The 15,430-nt window shown below is 39.1% G+C and overlaps 1 protein-coding gene and 1 long non-coding RNA gene across 7 annotated transcripts in view; one reads left to right on the forward strand and one right to left on the reverse strand.

Moving 5' to 3' along the window:
- The window catches only part of TLCD4 (TLC domain containing 4), a 122,455-nt gene that overhangs the window by 90,041 nt on the left and 16,984 nt on the right, over positions 1–15,430 (forward strand). For all 6 annotated transcript variants that reach the window (XM_017944924.3, XM_017944911.3, XM_009213366.4 and 3 more), the window contains one exon: positions 1,934–2,007. In XM_017944924.3, coding sequence (XP_017800413.1) covers positions 1,934–2,007 — 74 coding nt within the window. The remainder of the gene's footprint in view (positions 1–1,933; positions 2,008–15,430) is intronic.
- LOC103886978 overlaps positions 1–15,430 on the reverse strand; it is a 73,041-nt gene that overhangs the window by 4,080 nt on the left and 53,531 nt on the right. The gene's annotated exons all lie outside the window — the stretch shown is intronic.

Consider the following 15,430-nt stretch of genomic DNA (forward strand, 5'->3'; position numbering starts at 1 on the left):
AAAATTTAATTAGGGAGATAATACAGAACATATTGCACAATAGGCAGGAAAGAATTTGGGATCGGGCATTGTTATGGGTTGAATTGTGTCCCCTCCAAAATTCATAGGTTGAAGTCCTAACTCCCAATACCTTAGAATGTAACCTCAGTTGGAAACAGGGTCATCGTAGATGTAGTTAGTTGAGTTTGTATTAAAATATGGTGGGCCCCTAATCTGCTATAACTGGTATCCTTATGAAAAGGGGAAATTTGGGCACAGACATGCACACAGGGATAATGCCACGTGGAGACTGGAGTTAGGCTGCCACAAGCCAAGGAACTGCAGGAAGCTGGCAGAGAGTCCTAGAACAGATTCTTCCCTAGTGCCTGCAGAGAGCACATGATCCTGTTAACCCCTTGATCTTGGACTTCTAGCCTCCGTAACTGTGAGACAATACATTTCTGTTGCTTAAGCCACCCAGTTTTTGGTACTTTGTTATGACAGCACTAGCAAACTAATACAGGCTTGATGGAGGAGATGTGCAAGCACCTAAGGAGACCGTGTCTCTCAAGTCTGGGATAAGACAGGCAAGCACATGTAAATTAATCTGCACTTCTTCCATCTTGTTTAAATAAAAGCATTTATTATAACAGAAAACTAGTATAGAATAATAATTTCAAATAAATACCTATTCTTCATATTTGTGTGTTAAAGTAATAAAACCTCTGCATAATTCTTTCTCATATGTTGTTATGCCTCTGGACTGGTATGGCTGTGCCCTGGTTGACTCTCTGAAAAGTTGGTCACCCCCTATGTATTCAGTGCTCCTCTTGCCTGCTGTGTCTGTGTGTTTGGCCATCCCTCCTTCCTTCTGCCTCATCACACATTCCAGTATTGCTAAGGATAATGAATTTGTGATTATAAAAAGTTTTAGATTAACCTTGTTAAAGATAGTTCTTATAATCTAGCTTAGAATTTTGAATCCCTAAAATAATTTTCATGAATAAATACTAAAAATTATCAAATAAAAAGTCCACCTATTTTTTTTAATGCTTCATATTGTTCTCATTTGGAAGGCAGCATGGTGTAGCCAGTAGAAAAATAGTTTCCAAACTTTTGTGTATATCTAATGTATTGGGGTGGGGAGGACTATTTTCTTTGGCATGTAATCATAATTCTTATTGAATTGGAAGTGCTGGAGTGACTCCATTTACTTAGTAGCAATTTTTAAAGTATATTCTAAAAGTTTTTAGAATGTATACTTTTGGTTCTCTTTCCAATGTTTACTAACTCTGCTAAACTTTTCATATTATTTAATTGGTGGAATGTATTATGTTTAAATTTAAAAAGGTCTCAAAGATCCTAAATTTAGCTCTAGGATCTTCTGATTCACAAATATTTTTTTCAGAACAAACATGGTGGCATATGTTGTCATACTGTGCAAATATACCTCTACTGACAGGCTTATGTATTGTTATTTAGGATAAGTGCTTTTTTGAGATTTTTAAGGTGCTTCCACTTAGTAGTGGATATAAAGTGAGTTCCTATCGGGTGTTAAATCATTATAAAACTCCTCACCTTCTGAAATTCACAGTACTTTGTGATCATTCTTTCCTACAATAATTTGAAAATGCCATTACTAATGGTTATTTACAGAGTTCACTTGTTTAACGTGAGACAACTGCTTGAAGCCTATTTTCATTAAGGGGACACTATATACATAAGTGACCATAAGTGTATAATTTACTGTTTTTTAAAAATACTGTAGAATTCCAAGGATCTTTCTATATTCTCACCAAGAAAATCAGTTTAACAGTAAAAGGTAGAAAACTTCTTGATCTGTTTTGGTATTGATTGTTACATTATGCTGAGAAGCTATTTGGATATTTCTACAGTATTTGAGAATTTTGTTAAGAATTTATCCTTGACGTTGTGTTTTATGTTTATCATTCAGAAAAATGGAGTGCTGGTATACATTGGGAATTATCGCCTGCTTGCAGAGCTTTCCAGCCCTTTTGTGAATCAGCGGTATGTTACTGATATCATTTATTATTTTAAAGTCATGCTGTTTATTTTTAGTTTGGGGAAAACCTTTTCCTGTGATCCTAAAGTTACTATATAAAAGATATGGATCTGTGATATGAATTGTTATCACCATCATACAAATGAGGAAACTGAGCCGTGGAAAGGTTAGAGTAACTTACCCAAGCTTCCCTAGCTAGCAAGGGGTGGTGCTAGCTTTTAAACCCTGCTCTTTGCAGTACGATGGTGCTTTATGATGAAACAGGGTCTCAAAAATATATTTGTATGCCCATGTCCATTCCAGCCTTATTCACAATAGCCAAGGGGTGCGAGTAATCTCAATGTCCATGGACGGATGAATGCATAAGGAAAATGTGTTACCCATACAACAGGAATATTATGCAGCCTTTAAAAAGAAGAAAATCCTGTCATATGCTACAACATGATGCACTTCAAGGACAGCTCATTCTTTCACCCTCCATGTTGTACACTGCCAGCTGAATGATATTCACTGAATCTTAGAATTCAGTGGGGCTGTTTATGGAAAACGACAAATATCACTCTGACTCATTTTGGGTTTAGCTCATATTCCTGACACTAACTTCTGCCTGTCCCCAAATTCTTATATTGACATTATCCTAGTGACTCATTGAAATACATAATCTTTTTTATTTTTTTAAATTTAAAAGGCTACTTTTGCCTGGGCTCAGGGACTCACGTCTATAAATCCCAGCACTTTGGGAGGTTGAGGCAGAGGAGGATTGCTTGAGGCCGGGAGTTTGAGACCAGCCTGGGTGACATTGTGAGATTCCATCCCTACAAAAAGAAAAAAAAAAGAAAAAATTAGCTGGACGTGATGGTGCTTGCCTGTAGTTCTAGCTGTTTGATAGGCTAAGGTGGAAGGATTGCATGAGTCCAAGAGTTTACACAGTGAGTCCAGTGAGCTGAGATCCACCCTGTCTGTAAAAAAATTTTTTTTAAAAGACTATTTTTATTTTAAATACATACAATGTAAATAACTAAACTAACAATTCGTGATATTGATAATCATCACTAGTGAATTATTATTTTTGAGATGGAGTCTCACTTTGTTGCCAGGAGTGCAGTGGCGCCATCTCAGCTCACTGCAACCTCCACCTCCTAGGTTCAGGTGATTCTCCTGCCTCAGCCTCCCAAGTAGCTGAGATTACAGGTGCCCACCACCATGCCCGGCTAATTTTTGTATTTTTAGTAGAAACGAGATTTCGCCATGTTGGCCAGGCTGGTCTCAAACTCCTGACCTCAAGTGATCCACCCACTTCAGCCTCCTGAAGTGCTGGGATTACAGGTATGAGCCACTGCGCCCGGCCCATCTCAACCATTTTTAAGAATACAGTTCAGTTGTGTTAAGTATATTCACATTATTGTGCAACAGACCTTTAGAACTTTTTCATTTTGCAAAATTGAAACTATGCCCATTAAACACTAATTCCCTCTCCTGCAGGCACTAGACAACCACCTTTCTACTTTCTGTTTCTATGATTTTGACTACATATTTCATATGAATGGAATCATACAGTGTTTATCCTTTTGTGCCTGGCTTATTTTGCTTACTATAATGTCCTTAAAGTGCATCATGTTGTAGCATGTAACAGGATTTTCTTCTTCTTAAAGGCTGCATAATATTCCTGTTGTATGGGTAACACATTTTCCTTATGCATTCATCCGTCCATGGACATTGAGATTACTCGCACCCCTTGGCTATTGTGAATAATGCTGGAATGGGCATGGGCATACAAATATATTTTTGAGACCCTGTTTCAAATTCTTTTGGATATATTTCTAGAAGTGGGATTGCTGGATCATATCATGGTCCTTTTAATTTTCTGATGAATCTTCATACAGTTTTCCATAATGCATACATCTTTTTACATTCCCACTTACAGTGCACAAGGGTTCTGATTTCTTCACGTCTTCATCAACACTTGCTGTTTTCTGTTCTTCTGATAGTAGCCATTCTAATGGGTGGAGGTGATATCTCATGTGTTTTTCTTTTTCTTTTCTTTTTTTTTTTTTTTTTTTTTTTGATACAGAGTCTCACTCTGGTTCCCAGGCTGGAGTGCAGTGGCATGATCTTGGCTCACTGCAGCCTTGACCTCTCAGGCTCAAAGGATCCTCCCACCTCAGTTTTCTAAGTAGCTGGGGCTTTAGGCATGTGCCACCACACCTGGCTAATTTTTGTATTTGTTGTAGAGATGGAGTTTCACCATGTTGCCCAGGCTGGTCTCCAACTCCTGGGCTCACGCGATCCTCCCACTTTGGCCTCCCAAAATTTTGGATTACAGGTGTGAGCCACCGTGCCTGGCTGGTCGTGTGGTTTTGATTCACATTTTACTTTGATTCATGCGTTTGTTGGCCATTTGTATATATTTAAAGAATTGCCTGTTGAAGTTAATTGCCCATTTTTCCTTTTTTTTTTTCTTTTTTTGATGCAGTTTTGCTCCGTCACCCAGTCTGGAGTGCAGTGGTGTGATCTTGGCTCACTGCAACCTCCACCTCCTGGGTTCCAGTGATTCGTGTGCCTCAGTCTCCTGAGTAGCTAGAATTACAGGCATACAACACCATGCCCAGCTAATTTTGTATTTTTAGTGGAGATGGGGTTTTGCCATGTTGGCCAGGCTGGTCTCGAACTCTTGACCTCAAGTAGTCCTCCCACCTCAGCCTCCCAAAGTACTGGGATTACAGGCATGAGCCACTGAGCCCAGCCCTTTGCCCATTTTTAAATTGGGTTATTTATTTTGTTGTAGTAGTTCCTTCTATATTCTGAATATTAATACTTTATCAAATATATGATTTGGAAATATTTTCATCTATTCCATAGGTTGCTTTTTCACTCTGCTGATTGTTTCCTTTGATGTGCAGAAGATTTTAAAGTTGATGAAGTCCCATTTGTCTGTTCTTGTTTTCGTTGCCTGTGCTTTTTGTATCATATCCAAAAAATCATTGCCAAGTCTAATATCCTGAGGCCTTCCCCTATATTTCCTTCTAGGAGTTTCATAGTTTGGTCTTATGTGTAGGTCTTTAATTCATTTTGAATTAATTTTTGTATATGGTATAGGGGTTCAACTTCATTCTTAGAATGTGGATATGTAGTTTTTTCAGCACATTTGTTGAAGAGACTGTCTTTTCCCATTGTGTAGTCTTGGTACCCTTGTCAAGTCATTTGGCCATACATGCAAGGGTTTAATTTCTACAGTAGCTTCTAATTGACTTCCCTAATTCCAGATACAACCTCTCTCAGTCCTTTCCTCACAGTATTACCAGAATCATCTTTCTTACATTCCACTTTCACTACCTTATTTTTTCACTGAAAGCTGCATCCTGTTTATACATCTCTCTCTGACTTCTGAAGTTCTCTGTGATGTGCTCCATATGTCTTCAGCCTCTTTTTTAAAATTATTTATTAGAATCAGTTTTGTATCCTTACTGTCTTATGTTCCTTTGAGTTTTTCTCATATTTTTTCCTTTATTCATATCCTCCATTTTCTCCCCATCTTTGAGAAATTTATCCTTCAAGACTCAGTCAAAATCTAAAACCCAGGAAAGGCTTCTATGATTATATGTTGTCTTTTGTTATTTAGTACAGGGATAACACAGCAAGTTGGGAGTATTCCACATCAGAGACACATCAGTTAGAGCACTTACTCTGAATGAAGCCTTATGAATAATTTTGAAGATACTGGCCATCGGAGGCACAAGCAAAGCAGGAAGATGTTCAGGATGATTGACCGGGCTCCCTAGGTCTGTGTGCATAGGGTATACTCTGGAACAAGATTACCTGTGAGGTCTCTTTTAAAAAATAATTTTATTTTTTAGTAAGATTTTTGTTTAACCACCAGACCACGTGGGAACCTGTGAGGTCTCTAAGTGATGTGTGCAGTTCATATCATTTACATAGAAGGAGCTCTCTTGGTGATAAAACACCTATCTTAAGTTACATAGCTTATGTGACATTCTCAAGGGGGTCAGATGTCATAAATCCATTAATTCCTGGGTCACTTACCATAAGCAATCCTAGACTAAGTATGTTCTGCTAAAAGCATCCCATAGATGAAGCCTCTCTTGCTACAAATTTTATTAGTCTCTTTATCAAGAGGTCTGGCATTAGTGTTTACCAGTTGATTAGCCTGGATCAGCTGTCTTTTTTCTTTTCTTCTTCTTCTTTTTTTTTTTTTTGGTTGTTTTTTGGAGATAGAGTCTTGCTCTGTCATCCAGGCGGGAGTGCAGTGGTGTGATCTTGGCTCACTGTAACCTACACCTCCCGGATTCAAGCAATTCTCCTGCCTCAGCCTTCCGAGTAGCTGGGACTTCAGGCTCATGCCACCACACCTGTCTAACTTTTTGTATTTTAATGGAGATGGAGTTTCATGGTGTTGCCCAGGCTGGTCTCGAACTCCTGAGCTCAGGCAATCTGCCCACCTCGGCCTCCCAAAGTGCTAGGATTACAGGCGTGAGCCACTGTGCCCGGCCTCTGTTTAATTTTTATTTTATTATTTATTTAGTTTTGAGATGGAGTTTCACTTTGTCACTCCGGCCGGAGTACAGTGGCACGATCTCGGCTCACTGCAACCCCAACCTCCCAGGTTCAAATGGTTCTCCGGCCTCAGCCTCCTGAGTAGCTGGGATTACAGGCATCCACTGCCACCACACCCGGCTAATTTTTGTATTTTTAGTAGAGACGGGGTTTCACCATGTTGGCCAGCCTGGTCTCGAACTCCTGACCTCAGGTGATCCACCCACCTCAGCCTCCCAAAGTGCTGGGATTATAGGCATGAGCCACCGTGCCCAGCCCTTTTCTTTCTTTTTTTTTTGAGACAGAGTCTCACTGATATTCCTCCTGCTTATCTCCGGGTGAGTTCTTCCCTCCCAAGGTGTCAGCTCTTAACTGTTTACTCATCTTGGTATAAGGGGCTATGCTTTAGTTTTGGAATCAGATAAATTCAAGTTGCAATGACTTTGGACAAATTACTTAATATCCCTGTATTACAGTCATTTTATCTATGAAAAGAACATATTTAATATTACCGACTTCTCTGTATTATAGTCAAGTGTTTTCTTAGGTGGCACATTGAATCAACATGTCTAAAGTAGCACAACATATTTCCCTCTATATTCAGTGCATGGCCCAGCTGTCCACTTGGTTACTGCTGCTCAGCATGGGTGAAGTGTTTTTAACTGCTTCTCCCTCACTGTATTTGGTCCAGCATTAGGTCCTGCCGTATCATCTCCTAAATATTTCTCACCTTTACCACCTCTTTTCTGTCTCTACCTTCAGTGAGTTCACCATCTCTTGCTGCCTACCTTACCAGCTTCTAACTCCGTACTGTTTGGTAGAGTAACCACAAGCCACATATGAATATTTACATTTAAATCATTTAAAGGAAATAAAAATTCAATTCCTTAGTCTAACTTTTGGCATTTCTAGTGCTTTATGGCTCCATGTGGCCATACACGGAATCTATAGGTATGTGTGAGCAACATACCTTTAGTAGAACATTTTAATTATTGTGGAAAGTTCCTTTGGGCAGTGGAGCTCTAGGCCAGGTTGGCAAACCATGCACGGCTTATGGGCCAGACCCTCTGCCTGTTTTTGTAAACAAAGTTATACTGGAGCACAGCCATGTTCACTTTTCTGCCATGATTGCTTTAACTCTACCATGGCAGAATTGCGTAGTTCTGACAGAGAACAGATGGCCTCCAGCAGCTACTGCTTTAATGTTCACTATCTGGCTCTTTATGGAAATAATTTTCCAGCCCTTGTCATAGACCATCTCCTGTCTCCCATCCTGTTCCCCTTTCATCTCTCCTCTATATTATTATCTTCCACAGTAAAGATAATATATGACTTTGTAGGAGCCTACAACATAGCTTAAGAAGAAAAAAATATGCAGCTTCCTTGGTTAAAACCTCTCAGTGGCTCTGCTTACAGGATAAAATATGAGCTCTTCAGTGTGACACAGAAAGCTCTGCAAGAAGAGCTGTCTTATCTCCTTCTGCCACATGGCCCATCAGACTCTTGTCTCACACCAACTTGTGCATCTGCTGGCAATGCCTCCTGTCTTCTTACTTGTTATTTAGGACTCAACCCAGGGATCATTTCCATCACTAAACCCCATCTCTTTCCAGGCTGAGTTGGGTGCCTCTTACATATCCTTTCATAATAGCAACATATGTTTATATTACTATACTGAATGTATTTTATTACAAAGTTCTCTCTTTTTTATGTTTCCTATTTATCTTTACGTTTCATTAGATCAAAGGCCAAATTTTGTTAAACTTTGCATGGTCCAGTGTCCACACATTATCTGGCATGTAGTAGCCATTTGATTGCTTTTTGAATGAATGACTCCCAAGAGGTGATGAGTTAAGCTTTAGCTAATTCTGTCTCTTGAATATGATTCTGATTATGAGATTTTGAAGCAAGATAAAGCTACCTTTGACGCTAATAGGCACCTCCATTTGTTTTTGTTTAAAACTCTTTTAGAGAAATTATAAAATTAGAGATAGTTTAATTTTATAATTTTATAGTAAAAAGTTATACCGTACCTTTTTCTAAAAGCTTTGAATCCTTCCTAAGTTAAGAAAAGGAGAACTGGGGTTAGAATATGAATAAGAAATGGTATCATTGGGCAGTAAGGAGATTATAACAATATTGAGCACAGCTTCTTAATCACTGTGAGAGTTTCCATAGTTTAGTTGCTTTCTTTTTTAGTTTGTGGTATTTTTATTTTCTCTCCATTTTAGAGCTTTGTATATAAGAAGGCACATGGCATGCATGTGCTGGGGTATACAGTGGAAAAGTACTGAAGTAGTTTAGACACCTGGGCTTCAGTGAAATTTCTGCTGCTGAGTTACGCCCACACGCAGGTTTCTTTTGTATAAAGTAATTTAATGGTGCTAACTTCTTTCTTGCCTAAATGCTCTTAACTGTTTTTGAGGACATATTTCATGAATTGGTATTGAAACTGAATACCTTGTAAAAGCTTTGCACCTATGCTTCTTAATATGTTCATTCAATATTTATTAAATACCTCTTCAGTACCTAAATGTCCCATTCTGTGACTTCAAGGAGCTTCACATACAGCGTCTAGCTTCATGTCTGTGTTTGAGAAAATAATACCTAAAAATATAAAATATAATTTTTTCTTTTTTCTACTAAAAACACAAAAATTAGCTGGGTGTGGTGATGCATGCCTGTAGTCCCAACTACTCGGGACGCTGAGGCAGGAGAATCACTTGAACCCAGAAGGTAGAGGTTGCAGTGAACCGAGGTCATGCTCCTGCACTCCAGCCTGGGTGATAGAGTGAGACTCTGTCTCAAAAGGCCGGGCGCTGTGGCTCAAGCCTGTAATCCCAGCACTTTTGGGAGGCCGAGCGGGATCACGCAGGTCAGGAGATCGACCATCCTGGCTAACATGGTGAAACCCCGCCTCAAAATACAAAAACTAGCCGCATGCGGTGGCGGGCTTTTCTGCAGTCCCAGCTACCGAGGCTGAGGCAGGAGAATTACGTGAACCTGGGAGCATGGAGCTGCAGGAGCCGAGATCGCACTACACTGCACTCCAGCCTGGGTGACACAGCTACGGTGACCCGCCTCAAAAAAAAAAAAAAACCCCAAAATTATTAACTCGTTGAATATTAACAATCATATTCCATGTTAACACAATATTTGTGTGTGTGTGTGAAAAATAACTGCATTGCCAAAACAACAAAAACAAAAAACCATTTTAGTAGGAACAGTGTCATTGTTTTACATTTTTGCAAATCTCTTCCTATCTGGAATGATAGAATTCAGCTGGATTCTCAGATTGGCTTCTGTTTTCAGTCTGTTGTGATATGTAGTGTTTAAAGCATATGAAAAATATCTGGACTCTCAGAGTTAATTATGCAATAGAAAAAAAGTATTTTAGTGGTCTTTTCAAATACTAATAATTGTGGATATTCCTTAATATGTCATCAAAATATACCAAGAGGTAGTTTCTTAAAGGGTAAGTAAATGTGAAATCTGAAACCATATCAATGAACTTTTCATACTCTGCTATAATCAAATTCATTGGGCTTTCTTCAGCTTTAACCTTTTTTTTCCCTTTCTTTCTTTTTTTTTTTGAGATGGAGTCTCACATTGTCGCCTAGGCTGGAGTGCAATGGCGCAATCTCGGCTCACTGCAACCTCTGCCTCCCAGGTTCAAGCAATTCTCCTGCCTCAGCCTCCTGAGTATCTGGGATTACAGGCACCCGCCACCATGCCTGGCTAATTTTTTGTATTTTTAGTAGTGACGGGGTTTCAATGTGTTGGCCAGGCTGGTCTTCAACTCCTGACTTCATGATCCACCCGCCTCAGCCTCCCAAAGTGCTGGGATTACAGGTGTGAGCCACCGCACCTGGCAGGTCTTCAATCTTTTACATATGCATAATTTTGATTCATCATGTCTTGGTCATTGGGAAAATATTGGCTCATTGAGTTATGTAGGTCTTCTAAGTGTTGAACATTTATTAGATGACATTTAAAATATCACCACAGATCTCATTAGAAAAGTCTTTAAGTATTGAGAGGCTGTCAAGCTCACAGCTGCAGATACAAATTTTCTAATATTCTGATTTTCCTTTGAAAGTTCAAATTTTGTTGTTGGCATCAAAACTGTCAGTTGCTTTTCTTTATGTGACAAGCCCATTATTTTTTTATTTTTGAGAGAGTGCCTGCCAGATGGCTCAAGCAATCATAGTTTATTTTTTATTTTTTATTTTTTTTTCCAAGTAAAAATGGCATTCTGTGGAAGAACCTGGTAGTTTAATTTACATTTCAAACCATCACTTGAGGGTTTTTCTTTTTTTTTTTAATTTTTTAATTTATTTATTATTATTATACTTTAAGTTGTAGGGTACATGTGCATAACATGCAGGTTTGTTACATATGTATACTTGTGCCATGTTAGTCTGCTGCACCCATCAACTCGTCATTTACATCAGGTATAACTCCCAATGCAATCCCTCCCCCCTCCCCCCTCCCCATGATAGGCCCCGGTGTGTGATGTTCCCCTTCCTGAGTCCAAGTGATCTCGTTGTTCAGTTCCCACCTATGAGTGAGAACATGCGGTGTTTGGTTTTCTGTTCTTGTGATAGTTTGCTAAGAATGATGGTTTCCAGCTGCATCCATGTCCCTACAAAGGACGCAAACTCATCCTTTTTTATGGCTGCATAGTATTCCATGGTGTATATGTGCCACATTTTCTTAATCCAATCTGTCACTGATGGACATTTGGGTTGATTCCAAGTCTTTGCTATTGTGAATAGTGCTGCAATAAACATACGTGTGCATGTGTCTTTATAGCAGCATAATTTATAATCCTTTGGGTATATCCCCAGTAATGGGATGGCTGGGTCATATGGTACATCTAGTTCTAGATCCTTGAGGAATCGCCATACTGTTTTCCATAATGGTTGAACTAGTTTACAATCCCACCAACAGTGTAAAAGTGTTCCTATTTCTCCACATCCTCTCCAGCACCTGTTGTTTCCTGACTTTTTAATGATCGCCATTCTAACTGGTGTGAGATGGTATCTCATTGTGGTTTTGATTTGCATTTCTCTGATGGCCAGTGATGATGAGCATTTTTTCATATGTCTGTTGGCTGTATGAATGTCCTCTTTTGAGAAATGTCTGTTCATATCCTTTGCCCACTTTTTGATGGGGTTGTTTGTTTTTTTCTTGTAAATTTGTTGGAGTTCTTTGTAGGTTCTGGATATTAGCCCTTTGTCAGATGAGTAGATTGCAAAAATTTTCTCCCATTCTGTAGGTTGCCTGTTCACTCTGATGGTAGTTTCTTTTGCTGTGCAGAAGCTCTTTAGTTTAATTAGATCCCATTTGTCAATTTTAGCTTTTGCTGCCGTTGCTTTTGGTGTTTTAGACATGAAGTCTTTGCCCATGCCTATGTCCTGAATGGTACTACCTAGGTTTTCCTCTAGGATTTTTATGGTATTAGGTCTAACATTTAAGTCTCTAATCCATCTTGAATTAATTTTCGTATAAGGAGTAAGGAAAGGATCCAGCTTCAGCTTTCTACTTATGGCTAGCCAATTTTCCCAGCACCATTTATTAAATAGGGAATCCTTTCCCCATTTCTTGTTTTTCTCAGGTTTGTCAAAGATCAGATGGCTGTAGATGTGTGGTATTATTTCTGAGGACTCTGTTCTGTTCCATTGGTCTATATCTCTGTTTTGGTACCAGTACCATGCTGTTTTGGTTACTGTAGCCTTGTAGTATAGTTTGAAGTCAGGTAGCGTGATGCCTCCAGCTTTGTTCTTTTGACTTAGGATTGTCTTGGAGATGCGGGCTCTTTTTTGGTTCCATATGAACTTTAAAGCATTTTTTTCTAATTCTGTGAAGAAACTCATTGGTAGCTTGATGGGGATGGCATTGAATCTATAAATTACCTTGGGCAGTATGGCCATTTTCACGATATTGATTCTTCCTATCCATGAGCATGGAATGTTCTTCCATTTGTTTGTGTCCTCTTTTATTTCACTGAGCAGTGGTTTGTAGTTCTCCTTGAAGAGGTCCTTTACATCCCTTGTAAGTTGGATTCCTAGGTATTTGATTCTCTTTGAAGCAATTGTGAATGGAAGTTCATTCATGATTTGGCTCTGTGTTTGTCTGTTATTGGTGTATAAGAATGCTTGTGATTTTTGCACATTAATTTTGTATCCTGAGACTTTGCTGAAGTTGCTTATCAGCTTAAGGAGATTTTGGGCCGAGACAATGGGGTTTTCTAAATATACAATCATGTCATCTGCAAACAGGGACAATTTGACTTCTTCTTTTCCTAACTGAATACCCCTGATTTCTTTCTCTTGCCTAATTGCCCTAGCCAGAACTTCCAACACTATGTTGAATAGGAGTGGTGAGAGAGGGCATCCCTGTCTTGTGCCAGTTTTCAAAGGGAATTTTTCCAGTTTTTGCCCATTCAGTATGATATTGGCTGTGGGTTTGTCATAAATAGCTCTTATGATTTTGAGGTACGTTCCATCAATACCGAATTTATTGAGCGTTTTTAGCATGAAGGGCTGTTGAATTTTGTCAAAAGCCTTTTCTGCATCTATTGAGATAATCATGTGGTTCTTGTCTTTGGTTCTGTTTATGTGCTGGATTATGTTTATTGATTTGCGAATGTTGAACCAGCCTTGCATCCCAGGGATGAAGCCCACTTGATCATGGTGGATAAGCTTTTTGATGTGTTGCTGAATCCGGTTTGCCAGTATTTTATTGAGGATTTTTGCATCGATGTTCATCAGGGATATTGGTCTAAAATTCTCTTTTTTTGTTGTATCTCTGCCAGGCTTTGGTATCAGGATGATGTTGGCCTCATAAAATGAGTTAGGGAGGATTCCCTCTTTTTCTATTGATTGGAATAGTTTCAGAAGGAATGGTACCAACTCCTCCTTATACCTCTGGTAGAATTCAGCTGTGAATCCATCTGGTCCTGGACTTTTTTTGGTTGGTAGGCTATTAATTATTGCCTCAATTTCAGAGCCTACTATTGGTCTATTCAGGGATTCAACTTCTTCCTGGTTTAGTCTTGGAAGAGTGTAAGTGTCCAGGAAATTATCCATTTCTTCTAGATTTTCCAGTTTATTTGCGTAGAGGTGTTTATAGTATTCTCTGATGGTAGTTTGTATTTCTGTGGGGTCGGTGGTGATATCCCCTTTATCATTTTTAATTGCGTCGATTTGATTCTTCTCTCTTTTCTTCTTTATTAGTCTTGCTAGTGGTCTGTCAATTTTGTTGATCTTTTCAAAAAACCAACTCCTGGATTCATTGATTTTTTGGAGGGTTTTTTGTGTCTCTATCTCCTTCAGTTCTGCTCTGATCTTAGTTATTTCTTGCCTTCTGCTAGCTTTGGAATGTGTTTGCTCTTGCTTCTCTAGTTCTTTTAATTGCGATGTTAGAGTGTCAATTTTTGATCTTTCCTGCTTTCTCTTGTGGGCATTTAGTGCTATAAATTTCCCTCTGCACACTGCTTTAAATGTGTCCCAGAGATTCTGGTATGTTGTATCTTTGTTCTCATTGGTTTCAAAGAACATCTTTATTTCTGCCTTCATTTCGTGATGTACCCAGTAGTCATTCAGGAGCAGGTTGTTCAGTTTCCATGTAGTTGAGCGGTTTTGATTGAGTTTCTTAGTCCTGAGTTCTAGTTTGATTGCACTGTGGTCTGAGAGACAGTTTGTTATAATTTCTGTTCTTGTACATTTGCTGAGGAGTGCTTTACTTCCAATTATATGGTCAATTTTGGAGTAAGTACGATGTGGTGCTGAGAAGAATGTATATTCTGTTGATTTGGGGTGGAGAGTTCTATAGATGTCTATTAGGTCTGCTTGCTGCAGAGATGAGTTCAATTCCTGGACATCCTTGTTAACTTTCTGTCTCGTTGATCTGTCTAATGTTGACAGTGGAGTGTTGAAGTCTCCCATTATTATTGTATGGGAGTCTAAGTCTCTTTGTAAGTCTCTAAGGACTTGCTTTATGAATCTGGGTGCTCCTGTATTGGGTGCATATATATTTAGGATAATTAGCTCTTCCTGTTGAATTGATCCCTTGACCATTATGTAATGGCCTTCTTTGTCTCTTTTGATCTTTGATGGTTTAAAGTCTGTTTTATCAGAGACTAGGATTGCAACCCCTGCTTTTTTTTGTTCTCCATTTGCTTGGTAAATCTTCCTCCATCCCTTTATTTTGAGCCTACGTATGTCTCTGCGTGTGAGATGGGTCTCCTGAATACAGCAGACTGATGGGTCTTGACTCTTTATCCAGTTTGCCAGTCTGTGTCTTTTAATTGGAGCATTTAGTCCATTTACATTTAAGGTTAAGATTGTTATGTGTGAACTTGATCCTGCCATTATGATATTAACTGGTTATTTTGCTCGTTAGTTGATGCAGTTTCTTCCTAGCCTCGATGGTCTTTACATTTTGGCATGTTTTTGCAATGGCTGGTACCGGTTGTTCCTTTCCATGTTGAGTGCTTCCTTCAGGGTCTCTTGTAAGGCAGGCCTAGTGGTGACAAAATCTCTAAGCATTTGCTTATCTGTAAAGGATTTTATTTCTCCTTCACTTATGAAACTTAGTTTGGCTGGATATGAAATTCTGGGTTTAAAATTCTTTTCTTTAAGAATGTTGAATATTGGCCCCCACTCTCTTCTGGCTTGGAGAGTTTCTGCTGAGAGATCTGCTGTGAGTCTGATGGGCTTCCCTTTGTGGGTAACCCGACCTTTCTCTCTGGCTGCCCTTAAGATTTTTTCCTTCATTTCAACTTTGGTGAATCTGGCAATTATGTGTCTTGGAGTTGCTCTTCTCGAGGAGTATCTTTGTGGCGTTCTCTGTATTTCCTGGATTTGAATG

Source organism: Papio anubis, chromosome 1 (genome assembly GCF_008728515.1).
Source record: "Papio anubis isolate 15944 chromosome 1, Panubis1.0, whole genome shotgun sequence".
In the NCBI taxonomy this organism is placed as follows: domain Eukaryota; kingdom Metazoa; phylum Chordata; class Mammalia; order Primates; family Cercopithecidae; genus Papio; species Papio anubis.